At 38.6% G+C, this 20,252-nt stretch overlaps 1 protein-coding gene and 1 long non-coding RNA gene across 2 annotated transcripts in view; one reads left to right on the top strand and one right to left on the bottom strand.

Moving 5' to 3' along the window:
- The window catches only part of TTN (titin), a 267,591-nt gene that overhangs the window by 69,490 nt on the left and 177,849 nt on the right, over positions 1 to 20,252 (bottom strand). Inside the window, exons 205-243 of the mRNA XM_073881860.1 lie at positions 19,891 to 20,175; positions 19,640 to 19,791; positions 18,597 to 18,744; positions 18,268 to 18,445; positions 17,679 to 17,800; positions 17,298 to 17,585; positions 16,888 to 17,184; positions 16,579 to 16,765; positions 16,031 to 16,146; positions 15,636 to 15,935; positions 15,140 to 15,439; positions 14,941 to 15,046; positions 14,646 to 14,842; positions 14,257 to 14,562; positions 13,883 to 14,161; positions 12,993 to 13,292; positions 12,579 to 12,881; positions 12,098 to 12,463; positions 11,476 to 11,778; positions 11,042 to 11,341; positions 10,295 to 10,591; positions 9,908 to 10,192; positions 9,519 to 9,812; positions 7,882 to 8,181; positions 7,475 to 7,783; positions 7,200 to 7,390; positions 6,300 to 6,729; positions 4,806 to 5,114; positions 4,529 to 4,677; positions 4,417 to 4,449; positions 4,194 to 4,323; positions 3,805 to 4,104; positions 3,391 to 3,708; positions 2,171 to 2,467; positions 1,760 to 2,059; positions 1,356 to 1,670; positions 1,107 to 1,255; positions 592 to 742; positions 221 to 502 (exon numbers count right to left, since the gene is read on the bottom strand). Of these exons, the coding sequence (XP_073737961.1) occupies positions 221 to 502; positions 592 to 742; positions 1,107 to 1,255; positions 1,356 to 1,670; positions 1,760 to 2,059; positions 2,171 to 2,467; positions 3,391 to 3,708; positions 3,805 to 4,104; positions 4,194 to 4,323; positions 4,417 to 4,449; positions 4,529 to 4,677; positions 4,806 to 5,114; positions 6,300 to 6,729; positions 7,200 to 7,390; positions 7,475 to 7,783; positions 7,882 to 8,181; positions 9,519 to 9,812; positions 9,908 to 10,192; positions 10,295 to 10,591; positions 11,042 to 11,341; positions 11,476 to 11,778; positions 12,098 to 12,463; positions 12,579 to 12,881; positions 12,993 to 13,292; positions 13,883 to 14,161; positions 14,257 to 14,562; positions 14,646 to 14,842; positions 14,941 to 15,046; positions 15,140 to 15,439; positions 15,636 to 15,935; positions 16,031 to 16,146; positions 16,579 to 16,765; positions 16,888 to 17,184; positions 17,298 to 17,585; positions 17,679 to 17,800; positions 18,268 to 18,445; positions 18,597 to 18,744; positions 19,640 to 19,791; positions 19,891 to 20,175 (9,672 nt within the window). The remainder of the gene's footprint in view (positions 1 to 220; positions 503 to 591; positions 743 to 1,106; positions 1,256 to 1,355; positions 1,671 to 1,759; positions 2,060 to 2,170; positions 2,468 to 3,390; positions 3,709 to 3,804; positions 4,105 to 4,193; positions 4,324 to 4,416; positions 4,450 to 4,528; positions 4,678 to 4,805; positions 5,115 to 6,299; positions 6,730 to 7,199; positions 7,391 to 7,474; positions 7,784 to 7,881; positions 8,182 to 9,518; positions 9,813 to 9,907; positions 10,193 to 10,294; positions 10,592 to 11,041; positions 11,342 to 11,475; positions 11,779 to 12,097; positions 12,464 to 12,578; positions 12,882 to 12,992; positions 13,293 to 13,882; positions 14,162 to 14,256; positions 14,563 to 14,645; positions 14,843 to 14,940; positions 15,047 to 15,139; positions 15,440 to 15,635; positions 15,936 to 16,030; positions 16,147 to 16,578; positions 16,766 to 16,887; positions 17,185 to 17,297; positions 17,586 to 17,678; positions 17,801 to 18,267; positions 18,446 to 18,596; positions 18,745 to 19,639; positions 19,792 to 19,890; positions 20,176 to 20,252) is intronic.
- LOC112806832 (uncharacterized) lies at positions 10,809 to 15,093 on the top strand. The gene is made up of 3 exons (XR_003203951.2): positions 10,809 to 11,130; positions 13,164 to 13,286; positions 13,765 to 15,093. It is a non-coding gene; the product is annotated as an uncharacterized lncRNA (long non-coding RNA).

Raw genomic sequence — 20,252 nt, 5'->3', positions numbered from 1 at the left:
TACAAAACTATAGGAGTACAACAATATAAAATATGTACAAGACAAAGAGGAAAGATATTTAAATGCGGTCAGTGGGATTGTGGGTGATTTTTCTTTTTTTTTTATTATGTTCTGTTATTTTCCAAAATATTTGTAACAGTTTTATTATAACATAGCTTTGCTGTAGATGAAGTAAAAATGTTATTTTAAAAAGCTGCATGGACAAATTAAAGGTATTTACCTAGTACATCAACAATAATGGTCTTCTTTCTTTCTCCCCCTGCATTTTTGGCAAGAAGAGAATAGACACCTTGGTGGCTCCTCTGGCAATTCTTGATGACCATGGAGGAGCTAATGGCTGTGGTCTCAATGGTAGCTTCTTGAGGTAATGCTCTTTCATTCATGTTCCAGGTGACAGTTGGAGGAGGTTTTCCAGACACATACGCGATGATCCGGATCACCCCTCCAGCATGGACCACAATTCTGTCTCTGACACTGGCATCTAGCTGAAGGTCAGGTGACACTGGAACACAATTGAAAATTACAAATGTGGTTTTCATTCCCAATCCAAAGCACAAATATGGATAAAATAACAGAAGAGTGAATAATTACCAATTCTGTCCTTCATTTCAATGACATCTGTGACTTCTCCAGGTTCTCCAATGCCAGCAATGTTGACTGCTCTAACTCTGAATTTGTAGAAAGCTCCTTCTTTTAACCCTGTCACAACAAGCTTTGTTCCTCTCACTTCTTTATCTTTACCCTAGGGAAAGATCACATGCATTCAGTTCTTTGTAGCTTCTTGTTTTAATGGCTTTCTAAAGTATAACCAACAGAATATTTAACTACTCTGTTTGGGAAAACTGTTGCCAGATTAGGTTTTGAGGATCAGATATTACAGGTAAACACTGAATGAAAGGTCTTGCCAGGAATTGTGTTTTTAATAACGGCAATATAACTTAACTTTCGATTGAATTTTTGACATAACAGATATTTGAATTATCAGTTGTAATTGTTTTTTTCTGATTTCTTAATAAAAATACAAATAGAAATTAATGGAATTCAGAATAACAGCTACACTTTTAGCTTATTTATAATATATTTCCATAATGCCAAGAGTTAGCTACCTGTTCCCATTCTTCTTTTCCTTCTTCTTTATATTCAACGATGTATCCAGTTACTTTGGATCCACCATCTTTTAGTGGGGGAGACCACTCCAGATCCACAGACGATTTAGTCCAATCTGTGACTTTGGGAATGGGAGGACCAGGAGGGGCTGGAAAGAACCAGTATACATTCGTATTCTTGACTTTTCCATGGCACTTTGCAGGGGTGGGGGTGGGTGGAAGGGGAGAAGGAATGGTTTCAAGGCTTACCAATTGGATCTCTAGCAGTCACTGGGTCTGATGGCAGACTTGGAGGACCCACACCAGCAGCATTGATGGCATACACACGGAACTGATAATCAGAACCTTCGATAAGACCAGTCACTTTATAAGAAACACCCAAAGTCATGGCTTTGATAGGATCTCGGTTAACTCTCTTCCATCTCTTTGAAGTGGTGTCTTTCATTTCTAGCCAGTATCCTGTCACAGGAGAGCCTCCATCATATTCTGGCTCTTCCCAGTTGACAGTCATGGAGTTGCGAGTCACACTGCTAACTGTTGGTTTATCTGGTGCTCCAGGGACAGCTATGGAAAAGAAATCACATTGATTTCTAAGAAATTATGAAAAACAACAGATAAGAGTGATTTTATATGTAAAACATAGTCCTACTTACAGAAGAGGTTTCTTGCTGTTTCAGGTTCACTGTCAAGAGGTTCCCCAATGCCAAATTTGTTCTGGGCCATGATTCGGAATACATATTCGTGGCCTTCTAGCAATTTGGGAATTGTGTACGTGCACTCTTTAGGTTCACTGGAGACACGCACCCATGTCTTCCTGTTAGCCTCTCTCTTCTCAATTACATAGTTTGTAATCTTAGACCCTCCATCATCCAAAGGTGGAAGCCAAGATAATGTCATTTGATCTGCTGAAATAGATTCAAACTTTATTGGTCCCACTGGAGGGCCAGGACGACCTAAAATGGTTTTAAAAAGGAAAAAAAAATATTAGAAGAATGGTTTTAAGCCAAATAATATATTTAGGAACAGAAAAACATGTAGTTTTAATGAAGTCATGCTATCTTTACCGAGGACATTCAGTCTCATCTCCTTTGATGCTGTTCCCAGATTATTCACAGCTGTGATGGTATATAAGCCAGTGTCACTCCTGCGAGACTGTGGAATAACTAAGGTGCAAGTATCATCCACTACCAGTTTGTTGACGTGGGTGTCATAGAGAACAGGTTCTTTGTTGTCAGGCTTCCTAGGAGGAGCTTTGAACCAGGTCAGTGTCGGGAATGGCACACCTTTAATTTTGGCCACAATGTTAACGTCGGTTCCTTCTCCAACCTCCATGAATTCTTTTAGCTCAATTGATGGTGGGCCTGGATTATTTAAAAGAAAAAATAGGTGGTCACTAGTGACAGAAAGTAGAATTTACAGTGCCTATAAAGCTATCTGTATCTACTGTAGGCAGGCTTCATAGCCCAGCCCAATATAAAGAACAGATTTGACTTTATACCAGTTTGGAGAGCAGGTATATGTAGTCATCATCCTTTATTGGACCTACATGTGGCTATGTAATCAGCTATTGCCTCTCTCTTACCTGGTGTTTTTACTGCATGTAGATACTGAAAAAGGGCAGAGAGAAGTGAAGATTGTAGTAGCTTAGGCTTAGGAGTTCTTTCATGTATTCCCATTAATATATATGCATATTTCCTTAAATATGCAGAGTTATGAGAAGACTTCCTATTTTTATTCTGAGAGAACTCCCTTTCTAAGAAATATAACTGCTAGTAGAGGCAAAGCAACTTTCCCTTTTTCCATGAATCTAGTAGAAGAATATGCAAAGAGGGTAGTGACTACAACCCTCCCAATTTTAGAAGAACTGAACAAACACACAGCAATAGGGATGATAACAATAATAGAGGAAGAATTATTACCATATTTGTCTATTTAGATTTATCTATTAAAATGGATGTATCTTTTTCTTAGAGAAAAAGAAACTTGATTGTGAAGATAAGTGGGTCTCAGAAGTTGCTAAGCAAATAACTGCTTACTTTCTTTCCCTTTTGAGGATCATGCAGAAAATTATAGTAAGGAAATTCCAAACATCATCTCCTTCAAATAAGGGAAAGGTAATACGATAATTCTGTAGAAGTTGAGGGAATGAGCGATTATGCCCGTGTTCACACTCAACTCACAGTAGCCTCCTGATGTACAGATATTTCTCTTTTTCGGACTAATATTAAATTTCTAGGAAAGCATTCCTAAAGAGAACATTCTCAGTTAATATGCTGGGACTTACATGTCTGGTCTTTGACAGTCACTGGGCCCACAGTGGCTGAAGGTTTGCTGATTCCTGCAATGTTGACAGCCTTGACTCTGAATTCATATTCACCACCCTCAATGAGGTCTTCAACAGTAAATTCTAGTTCTTCCACATCACGCTTATTGCACTGTTTCCATGCCTCTTTCTTTTTCCCAGTAGGGTCCCATGCAAGGCACTCAACAATATAGTGGGTGACAGGGGAGCCCCCATCATTCTTTGGGGGTTTCCATGATAGGTGTACTGTGTTCTTTGTTATGAGGCCAATCTTGAGTTTAATGGGGGGATCAGGAGGATCTTTAAAAATAGGTAAAGGAAGGATTAAGAATTGTTTGTAATAATATATTTCAAATTTGAGAAACTATTTTAATCTCAGATTTAAAAAAAACTTACATATTGGATCTCTGGCCGTGGTCCTCTGAACGGTTTCCGCAGGCGCACCTACACCGAAACGGTTTTCTGCACGCACACGGAAGAAATACTGCTGTTCAGAGATGAGATCAGGAACCACAAATGTGGTGCTTCCACAGTTTGGATTGACTTTAGTCCAGGCTTTTCCATCAATAGTCTTCTTCTCTATAACATAACCTTTGATTCTGTCTCCTCCATCATCATCTGGCATCTTCCATGTGAGTCTGCAACTACCCCTTGTGATGTCACTGACTTTCAGATCTTTGGGTGGTCCTGGTACATCTGTTGGATGCAAGTCACCATATAAACAATGTCACTTTGTTTAAAATAATTTGTTCTTAGTCTGTGGTCACTTTTAAAGTCTCTCTTACCCATGACTTTGACTCTGCAATGTGCTGTCTTCTGTCCTGCTTTATTCTTGGCTGTGATGCTGTATTTACCCGAGTGAGATCGTTTGCATTCCGGAATTATAATTACTGATGAGTTTTCAGCAGTCTCCAGCTATACAAAGAAAACAGTAGTCATACATCAGATGCGATAAGAGCAGTACCACAGTCAACTATGTTCTGAATCACTTCAATTTTTTCTTTTTACCTGTGCATCCTCGGGTATATCATGAACTCCATCCTGTTAGAAAAGATCATTGTAGTGTTAATATTCCTTAGAGTGATTCAGTGGGAGACCCAGAAAATTATATTTTTCTTACCTTCACTGCCTTCTTTGCCTTTCCATCAAATTCCCACGATGATTTTGGTGTTGGGCGTCCCTTGATGACAGCAGGAATTCTAATTTGGGAGCCAGCTTGACAGACCAGAGAGTCTTGTGCTCCAATGTCAATAAAAACTTCTGGTACCTCTGCAATACCATGAATAATATAACAAGATTTAGCTTACTTTTTTCAAAAAAGTTAAGTGGCTTACCTTCGGGAAATTACTTTCATAATCAGATCAAATGAATACATAAATGCAGTAAAAGATGAGTACCTTGAATATCAGTGGCAGGGATCTCTCCAGTTGTATCACTTGGTTCAGATTCACCAGCTTCATTGACAGCTTTCACTCTGAATCTGTACTTGCGGAGTTCTTTCAGATTCGGCACCACACATTCACAGGTGGTTAGCAGTTTGTCTGGCTCATTTACTCTTTTCCAGTCAGTACTGCCTTCTTCTTGCATTTCTACGATGTATCCTTTGATTGGACTGCCACCATCTTTGGCTGGAGGTTTCCATGCTAGAGAGATGCTGGACTTTGTTTTATCTTTGACCTCTGGGCAAGAAGGTGGCCCAGGTGGATCTAAGAAGAAGAAGAAGAAGAAGAAGAAAAAGTATCAAATTTTGAAGCCAACGGAATGCCAGATTTAATCTACTAAATATTAAAGTAGGAAATCTGAAAGAATACCTTCCAGAGAAGAGAATATAAGAAATAGTCTCTTTTCATTTTGCATTAATGTGAAAACAAAATAAGCAAACAACTAACTGGGATTAAAAAGACTACACACGATCTCTAGGTAGATCTATATTGTATTTATACATAATTGGTGAAAAGCTATTTTAAGATCCCTTTAAAGAGACTCTGCAATATTCTCTACTAAAAACTTAATTTACCTTAAAATTAAAAACAAATGATTTCATCATTAGCTGGTAAACTTTGAACACAAACTAATGTATGCCCTTTAGGGATGAAGTCGATGCGTAACCATCCTGTACGTTCCTGAGAGTGCTTTACCATTATAGAAGTCTTTTGAACCCTCGCTCTTCCTCTCTGGTGCCTAGCACAGTTCCTTGCACATAGCACATGTTCAATACGAGCTTGCTGAATGAACAGTTCATTATATATATATATATGTACATATATATATATATGCTCCATATAGAACTTAGAGCATTTTAAATCTTTTTAACAAGTAGCTGAATTTTTTTTGACAGACTAATCAGATATATAGCAAATATAATTAATCATTAAGGCCATATTTTAATTTTTTAACTGATCTGCTAAATCTTTTGGAAGAATTTTTTTTTCTTTTATTTGACCTCATGGACTGTGCTTGAGACTCTTGTATCTTTGGTCAATATATATTATTGAAAAGTTAACATTTTTCCTTTCATTGAACTTCCAACTAGAGGGTCTCTTTAGGGAGGGAGATAATTTTCATAGTATCTAATGGGTTAGGGGTGTGGGAACAGAGAGGAGCTTATAGTCCAGGGTCTTTATCATTGTGATAGGCTTAAGCCAACAATTTAAAAACTATATGATTTTACATATGTGTATACATGTGTGTATGTATACACACATATAGCTATGTGTGTAGTGTGAATGTATATCTAAACGTATACACACATATATGTACTTCTGATACTCTAAGTATGGGGCTTTTACTTTAATAAATAATTTGGCATAAAAAATGTAAGAAATTTAAGAGCAGAATTATCCATTTAGTGGCTTGCTCTTTGTAAACTCCAGAAATGGAAGCATACTTACATATAGGATCTCCTGCAACAGCTGGATCTGATGGTTCACTGGGAGGACCAACTCCTGCAGCATTTATTGCCATTGCTCTGAACTGGTATTTAACACCTTCAATCAAGCGGGGAACGTTAAATTCCACATCTTTCAATCCCACTTTGGTTATTGGTGCTCGGCTAACACGTGACCAGTAGGCACCTCCCTCTTCTCTCTTCTCTAGCCAGTAGCCAGTAATTGGAGAGCCACCATTGTCCAGGGGAGGAGTCCAGCTCACTAGCATTGACCCTTTGGTGCGCTCCAGAACTTTTGGTTTTCCCGGAGGCCCAGGAAGGCGGAAGGGATCTTGAATGACAACTTTATCTGATTTGCAGTCATCACTGATTCCATATTTATTCACTGCCCTAACCCGGAACTCGTACTGACCATTGGGGATAAGTTTCCAGACCTAGAAATCAGATGAATAGTGATTTCTTAAAAACAACATACTTATGTTGATTTCACTTATTTTAAAATTCAAGTTCTTTTCCTAGGGAAGACTATAAAAAGAAATCTATTAAAATTACGTAAATATATAGTTTAAAAATACATAGACTCAAATGTGGAGAAAGCATATGCAAGTAATGAATCATTGAACACTACATAAAAAACTAATGTGTACTATATGTTGGCTAATTGAATTTAAATTAAAAAAATAAGAATATGTGTATTTATTGTACCTAATAGTGGATCTCTCAAAAGAGACTTGGTTTACCAAATAGTATTTACCACGTGGCCTTATGTGCATGGTGCTAGAAACTACGATAAATCTTTTTATGTGCAGTTTTGAGTTTAATCATTAAATTCCAAGGTTATGCCAGAATGGTGTTAATTCAGAGTCGTGTCCTTTTAATGTGTATAAGAAAACATTTAATTTACCCCATATTTCCTCTCTACAGCAGTGTTGGTGACTTCTTCCCATTCACTTTTCTTCCTGCTTGCATCACGTTTGTCAATGATATAATGGGTGATTTCACCGCCACCATTGTCTAGAGGGGCATCCCATGTCAAGTAGCAGGATTCAGCTTTAATATCCGTAACAGCAAGATTTCTTGGCGGTGATGGACGATCTGGAAAGGAACCCAGAGAGGAGAATGAGAAGACAATTCTTAGACACTGGACTTCGTTTTGAGCTAAGAAAGCAGGTCCCTTACCATATACTTCCACATGAACATTTCGGAACGCTGAGCCCAGGCGATTGGAAGCAGTAATGGTGTAAGTGCCCTTGTCTTCCCGGACTGCTTTGGGAATGATAATCTCGGTCTTTGCCTCACTTCGGGATACTTCTTCCTTGGTTATCTTAAGTGCATCAGTGGGTTTTTCGATCACAGTTTCATTCTTGGACCATTCAATCTTAGGCATTGGAAGGCCTGTCACATCTGCGGGGATGTTAACAGGCTCTCCTGCCTTAACTTTGATAGTGTCTCCTCGAACAGACAGGCGCAACTTAATAGTTGGAGGCACTGCAAAGAGAAGGGAAAGAAAAAAAAAAAGTCATGCTCAACCTATGAGATAAAGGCAGCAACATAAAGTGCACTAAAATCAGGCTTAGATTCCACACCTTCATCATCTTGTATGACCACATTAAGAGGCAGGGATGGTTCACTTTCCCCAATTGCATTGACAGCTTTGACGCGGAATTCATACATTTGGTGTTCATCAAGATCTTCAACCAGAAAAGATGTGGCTGGGCAGAGTCGCTTGTTAACTCTTTCAAAGTTGGGTTTGTCATGACGCCGTTTTTCAATGATATAGCCTTGGATGGGGCTGCCACCATTACTGCGGGGCTCTTTCCAGTCAAGGGTTATAGTGGACTTCGTCCTTTCTGTGTATGTGAGCCTCTCAGGAGATGTTGGAGGACCTTTAACCAGAGGCAAGTTGAAATGACAAGCATCAAATAAATATTCATGTAAGAGAGAGTATTTCACTTCAAATTAATTATGTGAAAAATAGGTTTCTGTTTGGCATAACCTTACATCCATCTTTAAAATCCTTCTGAAAACATATCAGTTACCAGAATGAGAGGCATTCATAATAGGCACAATTTTTCTTAGTAAGCTTTATAGTCAAAATTGTTGATTAAAAGTAAATTGAAGGGCATGTATGCTTTTGTTATTTTTACCACTTTTAGATCTTTTACACCTCTGTCACTGGGAAAGCTTCAAATCCTAATGAAGTAGAAGAGAAGGTTGTGAAGTTTTGCTTTGGATGACCAGCTGAGATCAAAGTGTTTCCTTTATTAACAGACAGTGGATAGGTCTCCTGAACAAACTTTGAACCAAATTGCCTCCAAGTGTGGGTTTAAAATGGAGTGGAAAGAGAATTTATGTAATGCTGCTGTAGTTTTGTGCCCAAAGGACAACACAAAGAATAAGTGTGAATGTTAAAACTAGACCTAATCCTCTCCTGTTGATTATTATTGCAACCAGAAGCTGAGCTTTGTGGTGGAAGCTCAGCTCTGTTCTGATACCTCTGGTACAACTTGACCTACAGCGGACATATTTGAGATGAGCTGTCACAGTGAGGATGTAATTTTATTTTTTGGTTGGTAGGGAGGTGATGGTGGAGGAGGAATAATGCCTCTGTTTCTTGGGGAATGGGTCATCCTCACAGATTTTGCTTTCTTGGATGGGGTGTCAGGATGCATTTCCAAGTATGTGCAATTTTAGGGTTTCACATTTGTTCCTATTGCTTAAGGAGATTTCCTTTGGTTAGATTTCTGTTCTCTGGTGGCTTTTCTGATTCTGGGTCTCCATATCCTTCCAGCGTGGAGACTACTTGAGGGCTAAAGGAAGACTAAGGCATTTATCATAAGGCTGTTGTCTATCCTGTAATCTTCCGAAAATAGTGAATTGCCTTTAACTACTAAAGTATTAAATGAATTACTCCAGTGCATTCTATTGCAGAGATGTAGTATTTCTATTTTTAGGTTATTGCTAAGCTTCAGTAGATTCAGGTTTTTCAGTACACAAAATCATGCATGGATTTGTGCAAACATTACAGTGAGCCACAAATTACATTGAAATTCTAGCAAGTACAGTATTCTTAAAGTTGCTAGTAGTTATTAGATTTACCTTTCTTATCACTCTCTAGCTATAGAACATGGGACTGTTGGGGAGTTCGAAGCCATAAGGCTCAATAAATGAATGACATAACTAGAAGCAAACACAAAGAAAACACAATGAAAACCTCTTTTACCTAGTGGATCAACTGCAAGAATTGGTCCTACTTCAACAGGAGGGCCACAGCCAAACTTGTTCTTGGCAATCACACGGAACATATATTCTTGCCCCTCAATGAGACCTGTGATGTCACATTTAGATCTCTCAGTCTCAATCGGTTGTCTCCAGGTATGCATCTTAGCATCTTTTCTTTCAATAATGAATCCTGTAATTTCACTTCCTCCATCATCAGCTGGATCAGACCAGTTAAGTAAACACATCTTTCTATTTGTTACAACAGGTTTTAAGTCAAGAACTGGTCCAGGAACATCTGAAAAATAATAATAAAAAAACCAACATAAAAATCAATGCGATAGATTGTATCACTTAGGAAAACCCTATGAAAATCCATGTAACATTCCTTACCAAAAACTTCTACCCTGGCTGCTGCAAATTTGGAACCAGAGCTATTGGTGGCTGTAATCACATATCTGCCATGATCTTTTCTCAATGCATTCTTGATAATTAGCTCAGATTTGGTTCCAACGTTCTCTATGACAACGCGGTCTTTATCCAGCTCCCCTTCTTCTATGGTCCATACTCTGGTAGGCACTGGACGACCAGTTACCACAGCTGGAATTCTAAGAGTCTTTCCAGCCATTATTTGTATTCCAGCTTTGATAGAAACATCTAGTTCCACAGTTGGAGGCTCTGTTTTAAAGAGAACAGTCATACGTTAGCCCAAGAAAGATGGGGAAAAAATCCCATACAAAGAAAATATCCATAATCTTATTCATGTAACTTTTAAGTTACCTTGTGGTTCAGCCACAGTAACAGGTCCTGTTTCTCCCGGTGGTCCTTCACCTGCAGCATTGACAGCACTCACTCGAAGTTTATAATCGGCGCCCTCTCGGATTTCTTTGACAGTATACTGACGGGCCTTGATCATCTTCTCTGTGCAGCGTGACCATTCATTTGTGCCAACCAGCTGCTTATCGACAAAGTAGCCAACAATTTCCCCACCGCCATTGAAAGCTGGGGGTTCCCATTCTAGATCAATAGTTGTAGAGCTTGTGTCAGTGACTCTTGGGACAGGTGGCCCTGGTGGAGCTAGAATGAATGCAGAGACACAAATGAGAACTCATTGAAGCTTTTAAAATGCACAATAACTTACTCTATCCACTTTTTCCAGAATGCATTGCATGTAATATGGGTAAGTACTGTCTTGTGAAACTTTTAAGTTGTATATACAGATATTTTTAAAACTTTACATTGTAACCTTAATATGTGTCTGTAGTCATTGTTAGTATTTTGCTTGCTTTTTTTTTTTTTCTAAGTCTAAGGTATACAACATAATGATTTGATACATATATTGTAAAATGATTGCCACACTGTTAGTTTATACCTCCATCCCCTTACATAATTATCCTTCTTTTGGTAGTGATAACATTCAAGATCCACTCTCTTAACAAATTTCAAGCATATAATATAGTACTTAATTAAGTGACTTAATTACAGTCACCATGCTGTACCCTACTCTCTTTGTAAGAAATTACTTACAGATTGGATCACGTGCTGTTTTGGGATCTGAAGGGGGACTGAACTTTCCAGGTCCAGCTGCATTTTCGGCACATACTCTGAAGACATAGGTGAGTCCTTCTAATAGGCCTTCTACATTGGTCTTCAAAGAATTCAGAAGGCTTCTGTTGACACGAGACCAATGTGTACTATTAACCTCACGTTTTTCAAGCCAATAGCCCAAGATGGGACTTCCATTATCTTTTGGTTCATTCCATTTCACTAGCATACTGTTGCTGGTTATATCTTCTACAATGGGCTTATCCGGTGCATCAGGTGGTTCTGATAAAAAAAAAAATTGCATATTTCAATTAGTTCCCTAGTATGATACAAAAATTCAAGTTCATAAGCTATGATAATGTATATACCCATGCATATCATAAAAAGGCAAAGTGTAGATGCTAAAAGAACCTTACCAAATGGATCTTTAGCTATAAGTGGCTTTGAAACACATGGTGGTCCAGGTCCAAACCTATTTTCAGCTCTTACACGAAAGAGGTACTCTTTTCCTTCAATTAGTTTTGTCACTGAGTGTTTGCAGTGTCTAAGTGTTGAAGTGACAGTAATCCACTCTGAGTCAGGTTTTGTCTTGTCTTTCTTTTCCAAAGTGTAGTTTATAATTTCACTGCCACCATCATCAAGGGGTGGTTCCCATTTACAGAGGACAGAGTTCTTTCTAATATCTTCAAATACAAAGTTGATTGGTGGTCCCGGTGTATCTGATATTTCAAAAGACAGCAGTGATTAAAAATTTGCAGAGAAGTAGTTGCAGTGGAAAATGTCAATGTCAGCATGCCCCTTTAACGTAAACTTCTGTTCTTCCTACATCTGTCTTTGTATCACATGAGCTAACCAACAACAAGTTTGGCTGATTTCATTTACATGGCTGGGAGGAAAAATGGGGCTGAGGATCCCTGGCTGAAGCTATTTTCTACTTCTTTTATCCCCCTTCCCCCTGGCCCAAACCCCTTTCTTATGTTTTACTAAAACTCTTATGGAGACTTTCTTCCATGGAGAAGTGTAGTTTTACTTACTTACCTAGCACACAGACAGTACAAGGAGCTTTGGCAATGCCGTGGTCATTTTCAGCTTTGATCATATACAGGCCATGGTCAGGTCGGAGAGAATCTCGGACGCGTAGCTGAGATTCTCCTTTTTTACTGTTGTCGATACTCAAACGTTCTGTCAGAGGCAGGACAAAAGGTTCTTCTTCTTCTTGAACTTCACCCCTCTTCCTCCTAACTGTGGGTGCTACTCGCTTCTTAATTTCTTCTGGGGTAATGACTTTTTCATCTTTTAGCCATGTAATAGTTGGGTAAGGTGACCCAGAGATGGTTGCATCAAGTGCTATTTCATCACCTCGTTTCACTTCAAGGCTTGTTCTCATAATGACCTTTGGGGCATCTGTTTAAAGATTAAAGATGGAAATTGCTTTCAATTGCGATCAAAACATTTGATAAAACATTATTCTCTTTTACTGTACACTGGGAAAATGGCAACTCCACGAAACAAAACTTACCAATAGGATCTACAGCTTTGGTGGGAGGAGTGGCCCGAGAAGGTTCACTAATGCCAGCAGCATTTTCTGCTCGCACTCGGAACTGGTATTCCTTTCCCTCTTCAAGTCCTTTTGCTGTATAGGTCAGGACTGGTACTAGGTGTTCATTGCACCTCTTCCATTTGTCTTCACCCTTAGCAATCTTTTCTATGATGTAGCCCATTATCTTGCTTCCTCCATCGTACAAAGGTGGCTTCCATGTAATAGTCATTGCCTTAGCTGTAGGATTATGAACCTCAACATCTACAGGTGGATCAGGGGGCTCTGAAGAATAAGAAAAAACTTAATATGTACGTGTATAATATAAACCCATCTTTGTAAAATAAAAAATTACATATTAATTCCTAGCTATATTATATCCATGCCCAAACTTACGCTTTGGATCTTGAGCAATGACTGGATTTTTCAGTTCAATATATTCGCCTCCACCAATCTTGTTGACAGCTTTAACACGGAAGAAGTATTCACCATTTGGTATGAGATCTTTTACAGTCCAAGACAGTTTGTTCTCACCAGACATGACTGGTATATATGTCCTTCTCCCAGCCTCTCTGCGTTCCAGGACATAATGAAGGATTGGGCTTCCACCATCGTATTCTGGAGGTTCCCATGTTAATTTACAGGAACTCTTGGTCACATCACTTGCTTTAATATCTTTGCATGGTCCAGGTAAGCCTATTAAAAAGATTATTATTGTTAAGATGAAAAGTCAACCTGTTATATAGTACACTCTTTTTCTAAGTGGGTCTATCCACATTTTTGGTGGGATAATCTTTGATGTATTGGCGTATTCCCCCCCCTTACACTGCAGGCCATTTAGCATCCTTGGATCCCAATTACTAAATGTCAGCAGCCCCCCTGAGTCTTTGTTCCAAGCAAAGTTGCCCCCCTCCCCGCACAAATTTTTTAAAACAGCCGCATGGGATGGGGTAGAAAATGTTACTGATCCTGGTGAAAACACTATGGACAAATGCAAATACAATTAACAAATGAATATTGGCAATTTAAACATTCTTTGGGTATACTCTATCTTTTATTTCATACTTAACATGCCAGTTAAGTACAGTTAATTACAACAGAAATAACTTAGTTTAATCAGAATTTAACTGGCAATTTCACCTCTATAATTGCTTTGCTTCTCACACAGGAAAGAAATCATCTGGAAGTAGCCAACTCATGAAACCCTTTATACTAACAGTGCAAAGTTAACTAATTTTCCTAACACATGAAGAAGAAAATCTGGTATTTCATCAAAGAATGATTACCTATGACTTTGACATTGATTGAGCCAGTTGCTGAGCCAAGCTTGTTTTCCAGCGTAATGGTATAAACTCCAGCATCTGCATGGACACTCTTGGGAACTTCAAGGTGTGCAGAGATGTGATCATTCTTCATTGTTAATCTGTCACTTGCTTTGACTTCTTTGCCATCTTTATGCCAACTAATGGTTGGAACCGGGACAGCTCTGAAGGGAACAGGAATGCTTAACTTTTCACCTTCAATAACCACAATGTCGTGAGTCTCCATATCAATTGTTGGCTTGCCTGTAAGATAGCCAAAAGAGGAGAAAAAGATATGTCAAAGTGCAATGTGTAAGCAAAGCCTGTTTTATTAATTATAAAGGAAACTCTATTCTTACAGTCTGGGTCTTTGGCAACCACATTTTCGGAGATTTCAGATGGCTCACTGACACCAACAGCATTGACGGCTCTCACTCTCAGAACGTACTCCTTGTCAGGAACAACACCTTCGTCAACTTTGAATTTCAGGTCTTTTATTGGGCGAGAATTAACTCGCATCCATTTCTCAGTGCCTACCGGACACATTTCAACATGGTATCCTATAATCGGACTTCCACCATTTTTCTCTGGAGGCTTCCAGGCAATGGCAATGTGCTTTCGCCCAGCGTCAGTCACATGCAAGTCAAGTGGAGGTGAAGGAGGACCTGAAAGAAGAGTGAAAAATTCACATCTGTGATCTCATCATCAAGCTCTAGACAGTATCCTTCGGATAACTGATACTACTTACTTTTTGGATCTTCAATTGCCAGGATTTCTGTGGGTTCACTTGGGTGACCAACTCCAGCTTCATTTTCTGCCCGAACTTGAAACTGGACCTCTGTTCCTTCAATGACATCAGTTACTCTGAAGTTACAGTCAGGTCCTGAGGTTTTTCCAGCTTTCACCCAACGGGTCCCTAACTTTTCTTTCTTCTCAATGATGTATCTATTGAAATAAAGCATTTCATTAGCATTAATAGGGAAAACAGGGAAGAATTTTTAGCGGAGTATAAATTATTCTTTGTGAATTAATTAAAATTCTACCTCTGTATTGGTCGTCCACCATCATTTTTCGGTGGTTCCCACTTCAGGTCAACATGTCGCTTGGTTACATCAACCACTGCCAGAGCATAGGGTGGACCAGGGGTGGCTAGAAGCAAAATATTCAATGGTTAGAAAAACCAGAGGGAAAAGTGATAATCTACTACAAATGGTGTCACAAAGATGAAGTTAGAGAACATACTAAAGGTGTCTTTGGCCAGGACAGAGTCCTCAATTTCACAGTAGTCACTTTGTCCTATGGCATTTTCTGCAGCAACTCGGAACACGTACAGAGAGCCCTCTGTCAGTGGGGTTACTGTGCACTTGGTGTCTTTGACAGTTGTGTCCACTGTTTGCCAGCCTTTTCGCCTCACGTCTCTCTTTTCCACAATGTAGTTGGTGATGGGGGACCCTCCATCTTTCTCAGGAACTGTCCACTTGAGGTCTGCTGTATTTTTTGTGATATTAATAACTTCAAGCCAGCGAGGTGGTGATGGAGGATCTAAGGAAGAAAAAGAGAATTCAATTTTTTTATTGTCCAATATTCATTCAGTCTTCACTGAATTCTCTTGTCACCAGGAAATCACATATAGCAAGGATGAAATAATCTAGTGATGAGGTTTTCATTTTTCTCATATTGTAGTTCTCATTTATACTTTAGAAGAATTTATATACCTTAAACATCAAGAGTGACTTACATAGTTTTTCCCTGCAAAGCACAGGGTCACTGGGTTCACTGGGCTCACTTTCCCCAGCCTTGTTCACAGCTCTAACTCGGAATGAGTATTCCTGCCCTTCCATGAGACCGGTGAGCAAATGCTGAGTGGTGGGAACACCTTCAGCCACTCGGACCCAGTCATCTGTTCCGGTCTTTAGCATTTCAATGATATAAGACTCAATCTTTGCCCCTCCATCATGTTCTGGCTTTGTCCAATTCAACATCAATGATGTTTTGCCTACATCTTTCACAGTTGGTTTTCCAGGAGGCCATGGTGGATCTGCAAACCAATGAAATAAAACAATTATTTAGGTTTGTCAAAAAAGGAATTAATGGAAGCTTCAAAATAACCACCGAAAGATATATAAATAATACCTATGGGATCCTTTATTAAGATTGGTTCAGTTGATCTACTTGGTTTTCCAGGTCCAGCAAGATTTTCAGCCAACACACGGAATCTGTATTTTTTCTTATTGGTGAGACCTTTCACTCTGAATTAGGAACAGAGTATGAATTGGATACCATGATCAGCAGAAACCTCTGTGTACTTTACACAGAAGGGGATAATTTGTTTAAATTGTAAAAAACTGATACCGAAATTTAACTGAAATTATTTCATTATAAATTTAGATTTGGTCAAATGTACCAATGTAATTATAGTATCTATAATAGTGATCATTCTCATAACATACTGGAAGACCACTTTGCAACTCACAGAAAGCCAATATTTTATAGTAAAGAAATTAAGAAATGTGTCCTTGAATGGAATTTATATCATTTTTGAAATTATGTGGTAACACAAAATATAAAAATAATTTAAAATTTTATGGTAATATATAAGAATGTATATCAAAAGGAATGCTAAAGAATAAAAAATCATATATACTGCTATCTTAACATCTTGATGGAGATATTGGACATACCTATATGTTGTGTCCTTTACTGGCATCTTATTGCATCTGACCCATTTATCAGTATCAGGATCTAATCTTTCAACCCAGTATCCAGTGATTGGGCTGCCACCATCATCGTCTGGCTCACACCATGTGAGAGTAACTGCATCTTTAGTTATATCAGAAGGTTCTAGGCGAGTTGGAGGTCCAGGTGGATCTATAGGCAGGATAATGATATAAGTGTTACATGTCCTATATATAAATATGACACCCAAATCCAAGTTTGACACAAGAATCTTTTTAAAAAAATTTTGGCCAATGGATTAATGAGAAACTTACCAAACTGAAATTTAGCTGTTATTGGAGAGGCCTGAACTGGTTCACCAACACCATACATGTTTTCGGCAGCAACTCTGAAGATGTACTCTTTGTTGGGTGTTAGTTTGGTTGCCTTGTAGTTTGTATCCTTGACAGTTGATGAGAGCTTGTGCCATACTTCACTGTCAGTCGCTCTTCTCTCCACAACATAGTTTGTGATTTTAGATCCACCATCATCACGTGGTGGGTTCCATGTTAGAAGGCATGATTCATTGGTCACTTCTGTGATGTCAAAAGCGGCTGGTGGTCCAGGTTTGTCTGTGGAGGACATTACACACTCAGGAAAAAAAAATTTTTTTTTTACATCCTGTTTGATTTTAAAAAGTAACTGCAATGAGTTTGCCCAGTTTTGAAATGACAGCCTCACTCACCTAAGACGTTCACTTCCACCACCGCAGTGGCCCGACCACAGACATTCACAGCCTCTATGATGTATGTGCCGGTGTCACTTCTCTTACTATCCATGATAGTCACTGTGGATTTCTTAGGAACATTTTCAATGGTGATTCTTTTGTCCTGCTTCAGAAGCTTATCGGCCTTTGTCCAAGTTATTTTAGGTTCAGGTTTTCCAGTTACAGTGGCAGGAAGTTCGATCTTAGTTCCTGCTTTTACAGTGAGACCAGCGAGGAGCTTCACATCGAGGAAAATTTCTGGAGCCTCTAAAATTGGAAAAGATTATTTACGATGTTAGCAAGTTCAAAAGAATTAAAGGCAGAGGCCTGGTTAATAACACAAAACCCCAACATACGTACCCTGTGTATCCACAGCCTGGATTTCATCTGTGGGTTTGCTTGGTTTGCTAGGGCCTTGCCTGTTCAAGGCCTTCACGCGGTAGGCATACCATTTGCCTTCTTCAAGACCTGTCACTTCCATTCTATCAGAAAACAAAATAGGATATTTTACTATAATGCACATAATCTGTAGTATTCATAATCTTTCTAAAATTCATACCTACTCTTGATAGAATACTACTCCTTAAATTAATTCTGGATTGCTTCAGTATTGTAACTAATGAAAACCTTGGAAGGGGGATAAGTTCAGCAGCACTTTTAAAAATTGGACAGGCACACCAGGGGAATTCTCAGTGAAAAAAAAGTAACAGATTTTCCAAAAGAAAAACACTCATTTTAGTGGGTAAGATGAAACATTTACTCGTGTGCCATAATTATATTTATGAAATAACTATAAAATAATATATATAAAATATAGATATTAAGTATAAATGTAAAATAAAATAGAAAACAAATATAAATTATATTTTTATATAATTATACTTATAAAATTATAAAATTAAAATATAAATATAAAATAAATATAAAAATAATAATTCTAAAAACCTACTTTGTTTCTGCAACTGGTTCTCCACAGGCAACCCATCGATCAGAGCCACGTGGACATTTTTCAACTATATAGCCTGTGATGCGTGAACCACCATCATGCTTAGGTGGATCCCATGTTAGGAAGATGCTGTCGGCTGTTCGATCCCTCCATTTAACATTCTCTGGTGGGTCAGGTACCGCTATAAACATTTTAAAGAGAGTCAGTCTTAGATAGGTCAGCTATGAAATCTCCATATTGCCAACCCGTGCCTTTCCCCCATAACTTCAACTCCAGGTATTAAAGCAAAAATGGTAATAAAAGGCTAGATAAGAAATCAAGAATGTACTCACTTGCAGGAACTGACATATTTACAGGTTCATCAATATATGCAGGTTCTCCAGGGCCACATTTGTTACGAGCACAGACTTTAAATAAATACTCTTTTCCTTGAACAAGATCAGGAACTGTGAATTCTAGGTCAGTCACAGTGTCTATAACCTGGGACAAAGAAATACAATTACTTGTTTCCAAAAAACGCTTTCCCTGAGTCAAAAAGATTTTTATCATGAGCAGGGAGGGATACAAATAGAAATTGTTTTTGAATGATAAAGATTATTTCACATTAGGGAAAAAGTTGCAGGGGAAACATAATATTTAAACCTTACTATATTAAGGTGAAAATTTCATAGTCTATACACATTAAAAAGGTGGCAAAAAAGTATTGATTCTTTTCGCTAGGTTGGTTATTAGAAACATGATTTTAAAGTTTTTTTTTTTTTTTTAGCGCTCACAAGAGCATGAGCAGGGGGAGGGGCAAAGGGAAAGCAAAAAGCAGGCTCCCTGCTGAGCAGGGAGCCCAATGCTGGGCTCCATCCCAGTACCCTGGGATCATGACCTGAGCCGAAGACAGATGCTTAACTGACTGAGCCACTTAGGTGCCCCTAGAGATATGGTTCTAAATCAAGGTAAAAAACAATAATGAGTAATGAGTAAATAACAGTAATAAACTTAGGAGAAAAAAATGGTAGATTGGGCCAACTAAAATAATCTAGTGGAGTGAGAAGTCTGACCACCAGGGAATCAGGTACTTAGTGTCCTTAGAATCGCTTATAGCTTAATAGGCCATATTGGGTACTTATCAGGTACCAAATGAATAGGTTATTTTTTTGTAAACTTAGGAGAAAATTTGGTAAGGCACAAAATAAGGCAATTATACCAAATCTTGGTTGAACTACCTCACAGGAAGCATCAGCATCAAGGCATCTAAAAAACGTTTTGGTTCTTTTTCAGCAAGGCAAAGTGAAACCATATAAACTTTGCATGGCATCCCAGCATGCTGGGCTTTCCCCCGCTCTTTTTCTCTGGAGTTGGTGCATTGCTGCTCAAAACTCACTTTAGTCCATGTTTTCCGGCTGACTTCTCGCTTTTCAACAATGTATCCAGTTAATGGACTTCCTCCGTCATCATCTGGTGGTTCCCAAGTCAAATGTACTGAGTCTCTGGTTATGTCACTAAATTTCAGTTCTTTGGGTGCACTTGGGCGAGCTGAGAAAATGCAGTCAGAAATCAATATAGGTAATAGCTTGAACCAATATTTGTTAATACTGTCAAATCACCTTTTATAACAAAAGTTTAGCTCCTTACCAATTACACTGACATCAATTTCCCCAGAAATTGCTTTCACACGATTTTCTAATTTCAGTGTATAAATGCCCTTGTCTGGACGTTCACTTGGAGAAATGACAAGTTCAGCGTAGGCAGATAAGGTTTTCATTTTCACACGGTCCCCTGCTTCTAGTACTTTATCTCCAAAAGACCAGGTTGCACTTGGCCTTGGATAGCCTGTACTTGGAACCAGGATCGTGATAGGATTCGGGACAATAACTTCCAGACCATCTTTAAATGCACTTAGATCCATTGTTGGTTCAACTACCAAGAAGAAAAATTAATGAGTCTCCAGTACTGTATTTAAGCTGCCCCTCTCCCCAAGTAGCTATGTGCTATTC

This window comes from Callorhinus ursinus, unplaced genomic scaffold (assembly GCF_003265705.2).
Source record: "Callorhinus ursinus isolate GAN/ISIS: 27379988/994484 unplaced genomic scaffold, GSC_fseal_2.0 scaffold2, whole genome shotgun sequence".
NCBI lineage: Eukaryota > Metazoa > Chordata > Mammalia > Carnivora > Otariidae > Callorhinus > Callorhinus ursinus.
The sequence above is the reverse complement of the archived record's forward strand: the minus strand, read 5'-3'. Positions and strand labels throughout refer to the sequence as shown.